Raw genomic sequence first — 18,699 nt, 5'->3', positions numbered from 1 at the left:
TATACTGTAGAATGAATAAATTTATTGTACAGGACACCATGAACAAGCAGTATGAGACGAAAAACATTTTCTACCGTAACAGAACAATGTTAGAAAAATACTCTCCTCTGAAGAGCAACAAACCAAACAAGAGGCAGAAATGTTAATAGATTAATTCCTCATTCTGTTTGGAAAAGAAAATCAATTTTTTCCTAAAAGCATGAAAACATGCTATTTAATCATATTTTAGGTTGGAAAATTATTAAAAAAGCTTTAAAATACTACAGAATACTATGACATAAGATAGGAACACTAAGGGACAGAATAACAACAACCTTAACTAAGGGATAACTGAGTACCACACCTGAGTTGCAAAGTAAAGACAATTGCTGAATTCCTTTTTTGTATGTTTCTTTCATATATTGGATATTTCTACTGTTTATTTAATTATACACAAACTTACAAGTAAGGAAGAACATGTAAACTAGAAAAGACAAATATTAAAAGAAAAAGGTCGACAAATAGGAAAACACCAATATTAAACACATACCTACTCAGAAATAATTATCAGTATATATATACTGTATCCTTTGTAAAAAATTTGAATTAGAATTTTAACTTTATAATAATGCATAGAAATTAGAAAACAAGATATCAGTAAGCAGAAAAATGCATATATAAGCAAAATTCTGAGATTAATTCATCACGTTAAAGTTCTAACTGCCAAATGTTAAGACAAATAGTCACACTCAGAAAAGACACGGTTAATCATTAACAATACTAGGAACTTTGTCCCTAATTTAACATCAATTTATAATCCAAAGTATGCCACAAGCATTGCTGAAATAATTCTAATTTTAAATAAATGATACACTCAATAAACAGTGAAATTTTTTGATAAAAAAATGGCTAGTAGTGGACAAGATTGCTTTAAATTTCAAAGTATTAGGCAATAACCATCCTATATAAAGAACATTCTAAGATGTTTACTATTTTTATAAAAAGAAAACCAACCCCAAAACACTTGATGCTAAAGTTGACAATTTATGATATGGAAGCAATTTAAAAAACCCTATAAAAATAAAGTTGCTAGTAATGAAGAAAATATAAATGGGGGGTGGGTGGTTAACCTGGAAAAGTCACAGTAAACTCCTCATCGACTATTATTTAATAGTCTAGAAAATGCAGAGGAAAAAAGTTACAAAAATGAAAATGAATATATAACCTTTTAAATTCTGCCAATTTTTACCAAAAGTGAATACAGAATACCCTGTTACTCCTCAAATGTCTGCAAAGCCAGAATCTTAGAGAAAACAATGTTAGTAACAGAGAAATCTTAGTGGAAAACACATTCACACATGTAAGCCATGAAGTCTTAAAAGAGAGAATAGACAAGGATCCTACACAACCATTTTTAGTTTTTTAAGGAACCACCATATTGTTCTCCATAGTGGCTGTGTCAATTTACATTCCGACCAACAGTGCAAGAGGGTTCCCTTTTCTCCACACCCTCTCCAGCATTTGTTGTTTGTAGATTTTCTGATGATGCCCATTCTAACTGGTGTGAGGTGATACCTCACTGTAGTTTTGATTTGTATTTCTCTAATAATTAGTGATGTTGAGCAGCTTTTCATGTGCTTCTTGGCTCTCTGTGTCTTCTTTACAGAAATGCCTATTTAGGTCTTCTGCCCATTTTTGGATTGGGCTGTTTATTTCTTTAATATTGAGCTGCATGAGCTGTTTATATATTTTGGAGATTAATCCTTTGTCCATTGATTCATTGGCAAATATTTTCTCCCATTCTGTGGGTTGTCTTTTCATCTTGTTTATTGGTTTCCTTTGCTGTGCAAAAGCTTTGAAGTTTCATTAGGTCCCATTTGTTTATTTTTGTTTTTATTTCCATTACTCTAGGAGGTGGATCAAAAAAGATCTTGCTGTGATTCATGTCAAAGAGTGTTCTTCCTATGTTTTCCTCTAAGAGTTTTATAGTGTCCGGGCTTACATTTAGGTTTCGAATCCATTTTGAGTTTATTTTTGTGTATGATGTTAGGGAGGGCTCTAATTTCATTCTTTTACATGTAGCTGTCCAGTTTTCCCAGCACCACTTACTGAACAGACTGTCTCTTCTCCATTGTATATCCTTGCCTCCTTTGTCATAGATTAGTTGACCATAGGTGCGAGGGTTTATCTCTAGGCTTTCTATCTTGTTCCATTGAACTATGTTTCTGTTTTTGTGCCAGTACCATACTGTCTTGATTACTGTAACTTTGTAGTATAGTCTGAAGTCAGGGAGTCTGATTCCACCAGCTCTGTTTTTTTCCCCCAAAACTGCTTTGGCTATTCGGTGTCTTTTGTGTCTCCATACAAATTTTAAGATTTTTTGGTCTAGTTCCGTAAAAAATGCCATTGGTAATTTGATAGGGATAGCATTGAATCTGTAGATTGCTTTGGGTAGTATAGTCATTTTCACAATATTGATTCTTCCAATCCAAGAACACGGTATATCTCTCCATCTGCTGGTATCATCTTTAATTTCTTTCATCAGTGTCTTATAGTTTTCTGCATACAGGTCTTTTGTCTCCCTAGGTAGGTTTATTCCTAGGTATTTTATTCTTTTTGTTGCAATGGTAAATGGGAGTGTTTCCTTAATTTCTCATTCAAATATTTCATCATTAGTGTATAGGAATGCAAGGGATTTCTGTGCATTAATTTTGTATCCTGCAACTTTACCAAATTCATTGATTAGCTCTAGTAGTTTTCTGGTGGCATCCTTAGGATTCTCTATGTATGGTATCACGTCATCTGCAAACAGTGACAGTTTTACTTCTTGTTTTCCAGTTTGTATTACTTTTATTTCTTTTTCTTCTCTGATTGCCATGGATAGGACTTCCAACACTATGTTGAATAATAGTGGTGAGTGGACATCCTTGTCTTGTTCCTGATCTTAGAGGAAATGCTTTCAGTTTTTCACCATTGAGAATGATGTTTGCTGTGGGTTTGTCATATACGGCCTTTATTATGTTGAGGTAGGTTCCCTCTATGCCCACCTTCTGTAGAGTTTTTATCATACATCGGTGTTGAATTGTCAAAAGCATTTTCTGCATCTATTGAGATCATCATATGGTTTTTATTCTTCAATTTGTTAATATGGTGTATCACATTGATTGATTTACATATTATGAAGAATCCTTGCATCCCTGGGATAAATTCCACTTGATCATGGTGTATGATCCTTTTATTGCATTGTTGGATTCTGTTTGTTAGTATTTTATTGAGGATTTTTGTATCTATATTCATCAGTGATATTGGGCTATAATTTTTGTGTAGTATCTTTGTCTGGTTTTGGTATCAGGGTGATGGTGGCCTCATAGAATGAGTTTGGGAATGTTCCTTCCTCTGCAACTTTTGGAAGAGACTGAGAAGGATGGGTGTTAGCTCTTTAAATGTTTGATAGAATTCACCTGTCAAGCCATCTGGTCCTGGACTTTTGTTTGTTGGAAGATTTTTAATCAGTTTCAATTTCATTACTTGTGATTGGTCTGTTCATATTTTCTATTACTTCCTGGTTCAGTCTTGAAAGGTTACACGTTTCTAAGAATTTGTCCATTTCTTCCAGGTTGTCCATTTTATTGGCATAATGTTGCTTGTAGTAGTCTCTTAGGATGCTTTGTATTTCTGCGGTGTCTGTTGTAACTTCTCCTGTTTCATTTCTAATTTTATTGATTAGAGTCCTCTCCTTCTTTTTCTTGATGAGTCTGGCTAATGGTTTATCAATTTTATCTCAAACAACCAGCTTTTAGTTTTATTGATCTTTGCCACTTTTTACCTTGTTTCTATTGCATTTATTTCTGCTCTGAATTTTATGATTTTTTTTCTTCTTCTAACCTTGGGTTTTGCTTGCTCTTCATTCTGTAGTTCCTCTAGGTGTAAGGTTAGATTGTTTATTTGAGATATTTCTTGTTTCTTGAGGTAGACTTGTATAGCTATAAACTTCCCTTAGAACTGCTTTTGCTGCATCCATAGGTTTTGGATCGTCATGTGTTCATTGTTATTTGTCTCTAGGTATTTTTTGATTTCCTCTTTGATTTCTTCAGTGATCTCTTGGTTATTTAGTAATGTATTGTTTAGCCTCCATGTGTTTGTGTTTTTTACGTTGTTTTCCCTGTAATTCATGTCTAATCTCATAGCATTGTGGTCAGAAAAGATGCTTGATATAATTTCAATTTTCTTAAATTTACTGTGGCTTGATTTGTGACCCAAGATGTTATCTATCCTGGAGAATGTTCCATGTGCACTTGAGAAAAAAGTGTTATCTGCTGTTTTGGGTTGGAATGTCCTATAAATATCAATTAAATCTATCTGGTCTATTGTGTCATTTAAAGCTTCTGTTTCCTTATTTATTTTCATTTTGGATGTTGTGTCCATTGCTGTACGTGAGGTGTTAACGTCCCCCACTATTACTGTGTTACTGTCAATTTCCTCTTTTATAGCTGTTAGCAGTTGCCTTATGTATTGAGCTGCTCCTATGTTGGGTGCTTATATAATTGTTATATCTTCTTGGATTGATCCCTTGATCATTATGTAGTGTCCTTCCTTGTCTCTTGTAACATTGTTTATTTTAAAGTCTATTTTATCTGATATGAGTATAGATACTCCAGCTTTCTTTTGATTTCCATTTGCATGGAATATCTTTTTCCATCCCCTCACTTTCAGTCTGTATGTGTCCCTAGGTCTGAAGTGGGTCTCTTGTAGACAGCATATAGATGGGTCTTGTTTTTGTATCCATTCATCCAGTCTTTGTCTTTTGGTTGGGGCATTTAATCCATTTACATTCAAGGTTATCATCAATATGTATGCTCCTATTACCATTTTCTTAATTGTTTTGGGTTTGTTTTTGTGGGTCTTTTTCTTGTGTTTCTCGCTGAGAGAAGTTTCTTAGCATTTGTTGTAAAGCTGGTTTGCGGTGCGGAATTCTCTTAGCTTTTGCTTGTCTGAAAAGCTTTTGACTTCTCCATCGAATGTGAATGGGATCCTTGCAGGGTAGAGTAATCTTGGTTGTAGGTTTTTCTCTTTCATCACTTTAAGTACATCCTGCCAGTCCCTTTTGGCCTCCAGTTTCTGCTGAAAAATGAGCTGATAACCTTACAGGGATTCCTTTGTATGTTATTTTTTGTTTTTCCCTTGCTGCTTTTAATATTTTTTCTTTGAATTTAATTTTTGTTAGTTTGATTAATATGTGTCTTGGTGTGTTTTTCTGGTTTATCCTGTATGGGACTCTCTGTGCTTCCTGGAATTGGGTGACTATTTCCTTTCCCATCTTAGGGAAGTTTTCAACTATAATCTCTTCAAATATTACACCCTTTATTTTTCTCTTCTTCTTCTGTGACCCCTATAATTCGAATGTGGTGTTGTCCCAGAGGTCTCTGAGATTGTCTTCAATTCATTTTTTTCTTTATTCTGCCCCTCAGCAGTTATTTCCACCATTTTGTCTTCCAGCTCACTTATTCGTTATTCTGCCTCAGTTATTCTGATATTGATTCCTTCTAGTGTATTTTTCATTTCAGTTATTGTGTTCTTTCTGTTTGCTCTTTAATTGTTCTAGATCTTTGTTAAACATTTCTTGTGTTTTCTCAATCCGTGCCTCCATTCTATTTCCAAGATTCTGGATCTTCTTTATTATTATTACTCTGAATTCTTTTCCAGGTAGATTGCCTGTTTCCTCTTCATTTATTTCATCTTCTGTAGGTTTTTACCTTGCTCCTTCATCTGTGACATATTTTTTGTCATCTCATCTTTTTTGTTGTTGTTTAATAAGTGGGATTATGTTCCTGTCTTACTGGTTGTTTGGCCTGAGACTTTTAATAGTGGGGTTTTTAGGCTATTGGGCAGAGCTGGGTCTTGGTGCTGAGATGAGGAATTCTGTGAGACCTCACTCCGACGGATATTCCCTGGGGTCTGAGGTTCTCTGTTAGTCCAGTGGTTCAGACTCAGAGCTCCCACCTCAGGAGCTTGAGTCCAACCCCGGGCTCATGAACCAAGATCCTGCAAGCTGCCTGGTGTGGCAGAAAAAAAGAAGCAAAAAACACAACAATAACAAAGTAAAAAATAAAATTAGACTAGGAAACTAACAGATATGTTAGTAAGAATATAAAAAAAATGTAGATGAATCAAGAACTGGAAGGTTTATCAGTATCACAATACTAAAAAAGAGGAGGGAAAAGAAAAAAAAGAAATACAGGCGGCAGAGACCTTGGCTGTGGACGGTAGGGCCTATGCAAGGGTGAGGTTTGGGTGGTAGGCGGGGCCAATTCTCAGGACCCACAGGGCTGGAAAAGGCTCTGGGGGCTGTGGGGGTTGGGCTTAGGCTCAAGGAACAGAAGGGGCCCAGATGTGCCCCCCAAACCCTGGTCTCAAGAGGGCAGGGGACCTCACCTCAGAGCCCTGCAGGCTTCATGGGCTCGAGTGAGTGGAGACAGTGCCCTCCTCTCCTCTCCTGCTCCTCCAGTCTGGGAGGGCCCCTCCCACCTGCCTCTCCTGTTCTCCCCTAAGCCTCCTTCCTATGCCCCCAAGGACCCACATGACCTGGAGGGGGCTTTGGAGGGCAGGGGAATCACCCTGGGAGCTCAGCAGGCTCCCCAGGCTCGAGTAGGCAGGGCAATCGCCCTCTGCTCCTCTCCCACTCATCCTGGATGGCCCCTCCTGCCTGCGTCTCCTGATCTCCCTAGCCTCCCTCCTATGCCCCCAAGGACCCACGCAGCCTGGATGGGGGTTTGGCGGGCAGGGGCTGGCCTGGGAGCTCAGCAGGCTCCCCATGCCAGGGTGGATGGGGCAATCGCCCTCCACTCCTCCTGGAGGGCCCCTCCCACCTGCCTCTCCTGATCTCTCCGGCCTCAGCGGTGCCAATTCTGTCTGGCCTCCAGTTCTCCTCCCCTCAGCCCCCCTACATCCTACCAGTTCACTTTGGGGTTCCTCCCATCTTCTTGGGCATCAGAGGTCCCCACCAGCGGCTGGCAGGCACCCTGGTTGTGGGGAGACGCTAACTCCGTGTCTTCCCACACAGCCATCTTGACTCTGTCTCTGGATTAATTTCTAATCAGGTCTATGTGTTGACAAAACTGTTCTCAAATATTAAGAACTATTTATTGATTTTTAGAATTAGAAGCTCTGGAAACAGGTTTTCTAGTACTTGTTGATTAACTGTCATTTAAACTTTTCAAAAATACAAGTAGGATGCATAAGTTTATGTCAATGTTTTCTAGTAGTATGCAGATAATGATTGCTACCACGGGTAGGAGAGCATAGTTTTTTTTTAAAAAGCATTTACAGCCAACAAATCTTGGCTGAATCACATACTACCAGCTGTGTGACAAACTTGGTAAAGGTACTTAACTTCTCTATGCTTCATGTTCTTAATTTATAAAGTGAGGATACTTTCACCTGATTTCACCTACTTCCTTAGCATCTCCTTTTTCTTATCCCTTCAATGCTGATGTTCTCAACAGTTTGATCCTGAACTCTAGTCTCCTCTAGGAATTATAAATGGTCACCAAACAGATCAGTATTTGAAACAACTGAATGTGAATGCCTTTAAGCAAGGCAAAACAGACTTCACCCACCATTCCCTGTTTGCCATTTATGTTACTTGCCAGGTCCCTATACATAACACATTCATGACCCAAATTTTACTTATGGTCCCTGATTTTGAGCATGCGCCAGATTTATAGTAGGAAGCAAGATTAAACATGTTCCTTGTACTCACTACACTTTAGACAAATGGGAGACACACAGAAAACTGGAGAAAATTTTTTAAAAGAGGTTATGTTTAGAGCAACACTGTTAGCTTAACAACATCATTGCTTAAAGCTCAGAAAAATGTTTTGCCATTCAACCCAGCGCTCATTTCACTACTCTGTGCCAACTGCTCCAGTGATTTTCAATTTTACATTGAGTACCTGCTGGATTTCAAACCTTCAGAAGTTTCCTTAGTCTCCTCTGAACTTTTTTTTTTTGGGGGGGTGGGGTATGCGGGCCTCTCACTGTTGTGGCCTCTCCCATTGTGGAGCACAGGCTCCAGACGCGCAGGCTCAGAGGCCATGGCTCATGGGCCCAGCTGCTCCACGGCATGTGGGATCTTCCCGGACCAGGGCACAAACCCGTGTCCCCTGCATCGGCAGGCGGACTCTCAACCACTGTGCCACCAGGGAACCCCGTCCTCCGAACTTTTAATATGCTAACACGTAAAGGGTTTCTCACAGATGATAAAGTTAATAATAATAGGTAACATTTGAAGAGCATTTATTGTGGGCTGGCTAAATGCTTTACACAGATCATCTACAAATACAGTAATTATCTCCATTATACAGAGAAGAAAACTTGACTTAAAATTAATTTGCCAATTAATGTGGCTAGTTAGTAAATGATTGAAACTTAGGTCTGTCTGATTCTGGAGTTATTTCTTTTAATGCCCAAGCTATAATTTCTGTAAAGGATATACTTATGAAGCATTTCCCAAAGTATTTAACCATGGAATACTAAGCAAGGAACACCTAATTAACATTTATTTGAACTAGTATTTCCTAAAACAGTTTGGGAATTCTGGCTTAGTCTGCATCAAAATTAAAAAAAAAAGATTATGTGATTAAAATAGATATAATACTTAATCGCATGCACAGTAATTACAAATCTAAAACACTGACAGGAAAACAGTACACTGAGTATGTTAACTGTATTTGGATAGTAAGAGTCAAGACTTTTTTTTCTTTTTCCTACACTAAATTTAAAAAAATAAACATTTTTTATGATAAAAGGCTTTTGAAAAGTATTATCTAAATTATTCTGCCCTTTCACATTAATTCTGTTCTTCTCAACATAATCACCATATTTCATCAAACCTAAAAAGCTACTGTAAGATGCCACTAATCATAAAATCGGGTGAAGCTGGTTTTAGAAAATACATGAATTTAGACTACATCTGAACCATTAAAACACACACATAAAAGATTACTTCAGAGATTCCTATCATTTCTAAATGACTTCCCTTTACCTCAGCAATCTCTACAGTAGTCTTCCCCACTGATTTTGAAATTGCCAGTACTTTCTAAAAATTAACAAACCCCCTACCCTGGGCTCTCAATGTTAGGAAACAAACATAAACTATTGCTTTGAAATGGAAGTTTAAATGGCAGACCTTCATTTTTACTTTATAGTATAGAGAACTCCACAAAAATTTGGAAGTGATTCTCTTTCTCAAAATATCTGATTTCACTGTTTCAGAATTGCAATTAGGTAAAAATTTATATTCTCCTTAGACACTCTAAGTATTGTATTTCATCATATATAAGATACCATCAATTGTAAAATGACTCCAATCATAAGATGCTGCATTATTTTGGGTACCATTAAGGAAAAAAACCACGGCTGATTTAACTGACCTAATGTTCTCTTACACTTAGTCACATCCTGTATTATGTATTGAAATACCTGTTTTGAATTTAGCCCTATTTTTATCTTATATCACTCTTGTGTTTCCATGAATTTCTTTTTTGAAAACTGAAGTATAGTTAATTTACAATGTTGTGTTAGTTTCAAGTATATAGCAAAGTGATTGTTTTATATATATATTTCCTTTTTCAGAGTCTTTACAGTACAGGTTATTACAAGACACTGAGTATATTTCCCTGTGCTATATAGTACGTCCTTATTTACATATTTTATATATAGTAGTGTATATATGTTAATCCCAAACTCCTAATTTATTTCTTCCATGTATTTCTGCAAACACAGTAACTTTTTATTTAAGTGCTAAATGATCTTTTAAAGGATACTTAAGAGATTAAACTCAACAACTATGCACCAACAGTACACACAACTCAACTGAACTAATGACAATATTATCAGTTATAACCAAGTTTGCATAAGTTGGGCAGTGACAACGATGTCACAGCTGCTATTTAGTGTATAATGAGTTTAAAACTTTGAATACCCCACTATTTCAGAGCTATAAATATGAGAAAAATATGCCTCTCAGAACTAGTGAACTACAGTAATTTTAATCACTTTTTTCTCTCTTCTACCACCACCCCTATTCTTACCTTCCAAACTTCTTTCCTCCATTTGTTTTGTAATCTAATCACCAAGCTACCCCACTCTAAGAACACCTTTATTACAGTTCTACACAATGCAGCTCTAGGTTAAAACTCCTGCTAGGATTTAAAACATGTCAAAAGTCAGAATTTTTAAACAGGTAAATTAAAAAATTAAACATTTTGAGAAATATTTGTCAAAACACAGAAAGATATAAAACTATGCTTTTTGTGAAAGTTCATTTTATTCTTTTTGTTTTTCTTCTAAGCATGTGATCAGATAATGAATTCAAATGCCAGCTATGCCACTCATTAGCTGTGTGACTTTCTTTTTTTCATTACTGAAGTATAGTTAATTTACAATGCTGTGTTAGTTTCAGCACAGTAGTTAGTGCAGCAAAGTAAGTCATATATACATCCTTTTCCAGATTCTTTTCCCATATAGGTTGTCACAAAATACTGAGTATAGTTCCCCATGCTATACAGTAGGTCCTTGTTATTTATCTGTTTTATATATAGTAGTGTGTATAAGTTACTCCCAATTTCCTAATTTACCCCCCCTCCCCACATACTTTTCCCCTTTGGTAACCATAAGTTTGTTTTCTATGTCTGAGTCTGTTTCTGTTTTGTAAATAAGTTCATTTTTAGATTCCACATATAAGTGATATCATATACTTGTCTTTCTCTGTCTGGCTTCATTTCATATGATAATCTCTAGGTCCATCCATGTTACTACAAATGGCATTATTTCATTCTTTTTATGGCTGAGTAATATTCCATTGTGTGTGTGTGTATGTATATATATACACCACATTTTCTCTATCCATTCATCTCTTGATGGATATTTAAGTTGCTTCCATGTGTTGCCTATTGTAAATAATGCTTCAGTGAACACCGGGGTGCATGTATCTTTTTTAATTATAGTTTTCTCCACATATATTCCCAGAAATAGGACTGCAGGATCATACTGTAGCTCTATTTTTAGTTTTTTAAGGAACCTCCATACTGTTCTCCATAGCGGCTGTACCAATTTACATTCCCACCAACAGTGCAAGAGGGTTCCCTTTCCTCCACACCCTCTCCAGCATTTATTATTTGTAGACTTTTTGATGATGGCCATTCGAACTAGTGTGAGGTGATACCTCACTATAGTTTTTATTTGCATTTCTCTAATAATTAGCGACACTGAGCATCTTTTCATGTGTCTCTCGGCCATCTGCATGTCTTCTTTGGAGAAATGTCTATTTAGATCTTCTGCCCATTTCTTGATTGGGTTGTAAGATGAACACTACAATAGTCCAGTTAACATCCTTTACCATACATAGTTACAATTTTTTTCTTGTGATGAGAACCATCAAGATCCAGTCTCCTAGCTATTTTCTAATATGCAAAACAGTATTATTAACTATAGTCACCATGCTGTACATTACATCCCCATGACTTATTCATTTTATTTGTATTTATGCTTGATTGTTTTTCTCTACTCACCAGAGAGACTTCTTCCCGTTTACTAATGAGGACACTGAGGATCCTGGAGGGCTTAAGGGATGGCTATGAGGGTATGGCTAAGAGAAGACAGTCCACGTGTTTCAGATACTACGGACATTAACACAGAAAACCTTTTTGTCCAGTGACATATGCATAAAATTTTAAAAGGGGTATGTCTAGGTCTCCCATGGCCCACTTACCAAACAAGGTCATGTTTTAGCGGGCTCAGATTTTCCCCAATAGGATTTAACCAAACCTTCCCACTCACAGATGTACTCACCACTATCTTTCTTCCATTTCTTAACCAAAAACACAGTTAATAACAGTAGCCACTACTTTAATGGGCCTGGCACATTACATAGTCATTTAATCTTTGTAACCTTGTGAGACAATAAGGTTATAGAAAAACTCAGAGAAATTATGTGACTTGTCTAAATCCATTCAAATATTAAATGGTAAAGCCATGATTTTAACTCGTGTTTGTTACTCCTAACCTCACACTACAAGTCATTTTAAAAGTGTTTCCAAACCTAATTAAAGAAAATTAACTGGCCATCCATTAAAATTCTTGCATACCTAAATTAAGAGCACTAAGAATCTGACTGGTCATTTCTTACCACCCCTAGTCAAGCCACTATCATATCTCCTCTGGATTTATGTAAAAGCCTCCTAACTGGTGTTTCTTCCACCTTATTCCCTCCAGTCTATTCTTGAGAGCAGCCAGAGAGATTCTTTTAAAAAGGAAGTATGTACTCCACTGCTCAAAACCCTCCAATGGGTTAGACGTCCTCAAGATCCTTCATGATCTATTCCGGATCTCTGATTCTTTCTTCAGCTTTAGTTGCTTCACTCAACCCTGACCTACAGGCTTCCTTGCTGTTCAGGAGAGTTCCTGCCTGATGGCTTTTGCAATGTCTGGTCCGTCTGCCTGACTGCACCTCCCCAAAACAGCCTAACGATTACTCTCTTGCTTCTGTCAGCTCTTTACTGAAGAGTGATCTTTTCAGTGAGACCTTCCTTGGCCATCCTAAAATTTCAACCTATATCCTCCTTCCCGGCTTCACTATTTTTGTTTTCAGCAGTCATTACAACCTAAGATACGGTATGCTTTTCTTAACTTTGTTTAGTATGTAAGTTCAATAAAATGTGAACCACAGGGAGACAGGAATTTTTGTCTGTTTTGTTCATTGCTTTTTACCAGGATGCCTAAAACAGGGCGCTAAATAACTACTTGCGGAATAAACGAATTCCTGTCACCACCTCCCGGTTCTCTCACACATGCAAAAATAAACATGTTTGTGCATATATCTTTTCCAGTAACATCCTTCCCCTCGGCCCCGCATCCCATTTCTCAAACTTGGCTCCTTCAAAAGGTCCCAAGCTGTTCCCTACTTCCTCATGCCAAGATTGGCGCTGCTGTGGGCCGACTTCCCCGCAGGCCAGGTCCTATTATCCGAAGGCCACTAAGGGACAGGGGACTCTTATGTTCGCAATCCCCGTACCCCGGGACCCTCTGAGGACGACACTCACATGTATCGGTGAACAGGCGGAACCTCGGCCGCCTCGGCCCGGAGCCGGTAAGGACAGCCTCCCGCTCACGAAGGCAGCGAGAAAGGACCCAATGAGGTGTCCTCGCTAAACGCCTGAGCGGTCCACAAATTCTTCTTCAAATTCAGTGGCCCCCTTCCCGTGCGCAGCCACACCACACTCCCCGTCGCCCATTCCTTCAGCCAATAACGCCAACCATTCCGCACCTCTTCCTCGGTCTCTGTATTTTATCGCCAGGTTGGGCGAGGGGCAAGACGCCGGACGTCGGGGTCTTTCTTTAGAGTTCCGTCGCGTACGCTGTGAGGTCAGAGGAAAAGGCCGAGCTGAGGGTGGTCGTGGGGAGAGGTGGGAGCTGTCAGCGGAGAGCGCGGGGGTCGCTCTCCTGCCGGAGGCGAGGCAGGCAACTCCGGCTGATTTAAGCTGGCGGGCAAAGGGCAACCTCTGAGCTCCCGGCGCTCCAGGAGCAGCCTCTTGTAGAAGCACCTGAAATGCAGGGTCTGGTGCACTAAGCAATAGCGGCAACACCAGCTCCAGCGACAGCTCTGGGGCCCTGTGTAGGAGCTCCATCCCCTTGTCTTTGTGTCCGCCTGCGTCCCCAGACCCAGAGGCAGGTATTTGGGTTTCCCAGTTTTCTGTATCGTAGTGGTCGGTGCTGGTGGGAGGTAGAGGAAGGTCAGGTGCAGCGAGCGGCCTCGCATTTCCGCCGTGAGTGATAGAGACCACCGGTGCAGCTGCTGGCTGCTGAGTACCGTCTCCATCCCTAGCTACAGCCCGCCTTCCCCCTACACCCCTGAGTCCTTTGAGGACTGCAGGCGGCTCTTAGAAAGGATCTTCCACCTGACCGTTTAAGAGAATTTGGAATCGGCTCTCCCGTTGCTCAACATAGATTAAACTCTTGCTTTGGTTTGTTTCTTGTTTTCAAAGGCTTAGTCAGTTGTCGAGATGTGGCATTCACTTGTGCAGTGAAAGAATGTGAACGAGTGGAAGTTTCTTTAGAATTGTTAGTGGTTGCTTTTCAAGGCCTCTTGTCCCTGTTTTTATTTGGGACAGAAAGACAACTTTTTGCGGGAAAGTACATAAAATAAATGAAACCCATTGAAGAAATGTGTAAATTGTTTTATTCGTAACGAAATATGCATCTTTTGCCCTATTTTTTTACCTTTTTCCCTTTGTGATGCATTTCCGCTTAAAGTTCTTTGAGGGCGGATATTGTGTCCTGTTCACTGGTGGCCCCGAAGCTGGAAAAACACCTGACTTAAAATACGAGCTTCAGGATATTTGTTGAGTGAATGAATTTTCAAACCCAACTCCTTATGTTGTTTTTTTTTCCTCAACGAATCTCTCACCTCAGCTGTTTTTTCCACTCGCTTTCTTCCACTCACCAAGCGGAAAAAAATCTATGTCTGTGTATTTGTTATGTGTGAACCTTTTTATGTGCACCCATCTAAGAGGTAGTTGAAGCAGAACACTGATGAAATGTTTAACACCAACTACGGTTTTATCGTTTTGAATTATTTGCATTTTCTTTATTTGGTTAATTGATTTTTAGTTGTCTAAGTGACAGAAGTATCTAATGGAAGATCAAATAGTGTAGTATAAAAGGACTGCCTAATAAAATGCAACAGCTCAGGCTCTTCCTTCCTACCCTCAGTTCTGTTACTTCAGAGATAATTATTTTTAACCTTTTCTAATTTTAGGTCTGTATGTTGAACAAGTTAAACTGCTAATTCTTTTTATTTTAATTGACTTCTTAAGATAGGCCACAACATCCACAACCTCTCTACCGCAATTTTTTTTTTGTTTTTTAATAATTTTTATTGAAATACAGTTGATTTACAATGTTGTGGGTTTTTTGTTGTTTTTTTTTTTGACTGCATTGGGTTTTCGTTGCTGTGCATGGGCTTCTCATTGCCGTGGCTTCTCTTGTTAGGGAGCACGGGCTCTAGGCGCGTGGGCTCAGTAGTTGTTGCACACGGGCTCTAGAACGCAGGCTCAGTAGTTGTGGTGCACAGGCTTAGTTGCTCCACGGCATGTGGGCTCTTCCCGAACCAGTGCTCCAACCCGTGTCCCCTGCACTGGCAGGTGGATTCTTAACCACTGTGCCACCAGGGAAGCCCTCTTCTACAAATTTTTGAATCGTTATCACAATTTTTAGTTTTCATATTGGTTAATTTTAGAATTCTAAGTAATATATTTAAACTTAATTTTTTTCATATGAACTTTTGAAAATACTTACATTTGGCTCCTTATTTTGTAAAATGAGGGAAGTAGAGACTCTGCCTTCCCTTACCGCCACAGAAACTGCATCCATTCCCACCTTCCCTTAGATGGACCTTTACTTGTACGTTGTCAAGGTTATTAATAGTTACAGTATATTTCTTAACTGCAGTTGTTTTTTGCTTTGTTTATGTGTTTAAAAACTAGTAAAATGTTACAACATTATAGCTTTGTAAATAATCTTCAATGCTGAGCCAAGACGTATGCTATTATACATTTCCTTCCCAATGTTTTAATTTCATGACCTTTGTACCACTCTAACAAGAAGATTTGTAATATTAACATCCAACTGATTACTCTTTCTTCCTCTCCAATAATAACAATTATGCCATAGTTAAATGTGCTTAATTTTTTGGATTATATACTTCTTATGTAGCTTTTGGCTTTCCTCACTTTCACAGAGTACTTTGCACTTTCTTTGAGGGAAAAGATGCATGTGCTTTATTCACCACATCCTCTCATTCTTTGTATGAGAACCTCCCTTACTCTGCTTGAAGACATTCCCCTTGGAGCCCAATTACCTTCTGTTTAATTGGAACAGATTACTTTCTAGTCCTTTGGTGCAGCTTCTATACTGGATTACATTCATTGAATTCTTGAGTAAGATACATTGTTTCTTAACTCCATGTCTTTTATTATTTGGTTTTCTCCTCTGTTTTGTTAGAATACATCCTAAAGAAACTTATTCATGAAGGTATGTGGATGGTGATTTTATTTTTTAATGTTTGCATAGTTGTAAATTATTATTTTGCTATTATGAATGATAGTTTGGCTGGGTAAAGAAACAAAATTATGTTTCTTCCAACTTTTCAAGGCTTCACCATCTTCTAACTTCTGTTGTTGCTCATGAGAATGAGTGTCTGATCTTGATTTGTTGATGCCTGAACTATTTGTATTCTCTCTGAAATGACTTAAATTTTTAGTTATGCTTGATGCTTTGAAAATTTGTCATGGCATGTCTTGGTCTGAGTTTATTCTCCTTGCAGTTAACTCATTCGATGGAGCTAGGATCAGTGTCTCCATTTCGGTCTTTTTTCATTTATTCTCCTTGAAATTAGAAGCCTTTTTAATTTGAAGGTACATATTTCCCTTCAATTGTGGGGAATTTTCTCCCATCTTTTGTAATTTATTCTCCTTTATTTTTCCCTGTTCCCTTTTTTGAAATGCCTATAAGGTGGTTGTTGAATTCTTGGGTTGATTCACTATGTGTGTTAACTTTTCTGTTATGCTTTCTTTAATCTATTTGCCCATTTGCTTCATGTTCTGAGTAATTGTCTCAATTTTATTTTCTAACACTTCTATCTAGTTTGGTAATCACATGTTTAAGTACCAAGCACTAACTTTTAAAATTATTATTTTCTCATATTCTCTTAATTTTGTTTCATTTTCTTTTTTTAAATGAGATGAAATTTACATATATTAGAGTACACTGATTTTAAGTGATCAGTTTGAGGAGTTTTGATACATGTGAACAAAAGTGACAAACACCACCCGAATTAAGATGTGAAACATTTGGACTACTCCAGAAAGTTCCTATGTTTCCCTCTCCAATCCTGTCCCCGCCCCCCACACACACACCCAGCCAAGGCACTACAATTCTCTTTTTTATCACTATAGTTTAGAACTCTAGTTCTAGAACTACATTTAAATGGAGCCATAGGATATATACACTCTTATGTGTCTACTGCTTTCGTCAACATAATATTTTTGAGATACATCCATATTTTGGCATGGTTGTTCCTTTTTTGTTGCTTTTGAATAGCATTTCATTGGATGAATATGCTACAACTTGTTTATCAGTTCACTTGTATGATGTTTACATTGCTTCCAGTTTGGGGCCGTTATGAGTAAAAGTTCTGTGAACATTCTTGTACAAGTATTTTTATGGACAAATATTTTAAGTTTTCTCGGGTAAGTACCGAGTAGGAGTGGAATTTCTGAGTCATGAGGGGTATTTTTAACTTTAGGACAGTTTTCCAAACAGTTTTTAAAAGTTCTTGTGTCATTTTAACACTACCATCAGCTGCAGAGTATCAGCTCCAGTTCCACATTTTTCTCAACACTTGGTATTGCCAGTCATTCCAATTTTAGCCATTCTGGTAGGTGTGAAATGGTATATTGTTGTGCTTTTAATTTGCACTTCCCTGCTGATTAATTATATTGAGAACTTTTTCATGTGCTTATTGTCTATTTGTATTCCTTCTTTGTGAAAAATACATGTTTCAGACTTTTATCTATTTTTGTTTTTCTTTTTATTATTGAGTTGTAGGCATTCTTTATATATTCTAAGTCTATTACCATATATACAAACATACATATAATACATATACATCTATTTGATAAAAATGTTATATATAGATATAAATAATACTTTTCTTAACTTTGGCTTGGATTTTTATTTTCTAAAATGTGATTTTTGATGTGCAATGTTTTTAATTTTGATGAAGCCCACTTTATAAAGTTAGTTTTTTATGGCTTTTTTAAATCCTGCTTCAGAAATCTTTGCCTATCCTAAGGTTGCAAAAATATTCTGTGTTTTTTGGGGGGGTTTTTTTGTAGAAGACTTACAGTTTTAGCTTTTACAATTAGGTCTATAATCCATATCAGATTTTTGTGGATGTAGCAGTAGTAGTTGAGGTTAATTTTTTCCCATGTGGTTGTCTTGTTTTAGCACCATTCGTTAAAAAGACTATCCTTTTCCTATTGAATTCATTGGCCTTTGTTGAAAATCAATTCATTGTATTTAAAAATATTTTTCATTTTAAAATTTAAAATTTTTATGAAATATATTGTATATAGCACATATATATAAATAGATAGAGATATAGAATGTGGGAATTATGGAGCATAATAATAATATGAACACCTTAACCTGCCAATTAAGAATAAGAATATTACTCAAAAATTTTGAAGCTTCTTATGGGTTATTCCCTAATCTTATGACTGTTTTTCATATAGTGGTAACAGTAGCCTCAGGTTTTTTTTTTAATTCCTTTAAGTTTTGAATATATTCTTACCTCATATGTAGGTATTCCTGAATTATTATTTAGCTTTTGTGGTTTTTGAATTTTATGAATATTGGCATAAGTTTTGTGTGACTTTTTTTCCTGCTCAACATTATATTTCTAGGATTCATCTATATTATTAAATGTTGCTATAGTTTGCTTGTTTTCCATCCTGTGTGTTCTTCCATCAAATGAATGTACCACAGTTTATTTAGCCATTCACCTGTGTGTGGACATGTAAGTTGTTTCCAGTTTAGAGATAATAGAAACAGTACCACCCTGATCTTTCTTGGTTTCTGCTTGTGTATGTGTGTAGGAGT

The 18,699-nt window shown here is 37.3% G+C and overlaps 1 protein-coding gene across 1 annotated transcript in view; it reads right to left on the bottom strand.

Moving 5' to 3' along the window:
- The window catches only part of AIMP1 (aminoacyl tRNA synthetase complex interacting multifunctional protein 1), a 49,233-nt gene extending 36,069 nt beyond the window's left edge, over positions 1–13,164 (bottom strand). Inside the window, exon 1 of the mRNA XM_065877753.1 lies at positions 13,080–13,164. Within this exon, the coding sequence (XP_065733825.1) occupies positions 13,080–13,081 (2 nt within the window). The 5' untranslated portion in view covers positions 13,082–13,164. The remainder of the gene's footprint in view (positions 1–13,079) is intronic.
- Between the last annotated feature and the right edge of the window lie 5,535 nt (positions 13,165–18,699).

Source organism: Phocoena phocoena, chromosome 5 (genome assembly GCF_963924675.1).
Source record: "Phocoena phocoena chromosome 5, mPhoPho1.1, whole genome shotgun sequence".
Taxonomy (NCBI): domain Eukaryota; kingdom Metazoa; phylum Chordata; class Mammalia; order Artiodactyla; family Phocoenidae; genus Phocoena; species Phocoena phocoena.
The sequence above is the reverse complement of the archived record's forward strand: the minus strand, read 5'-3'. Positions and strand labels throughout refer to the sequence as shown.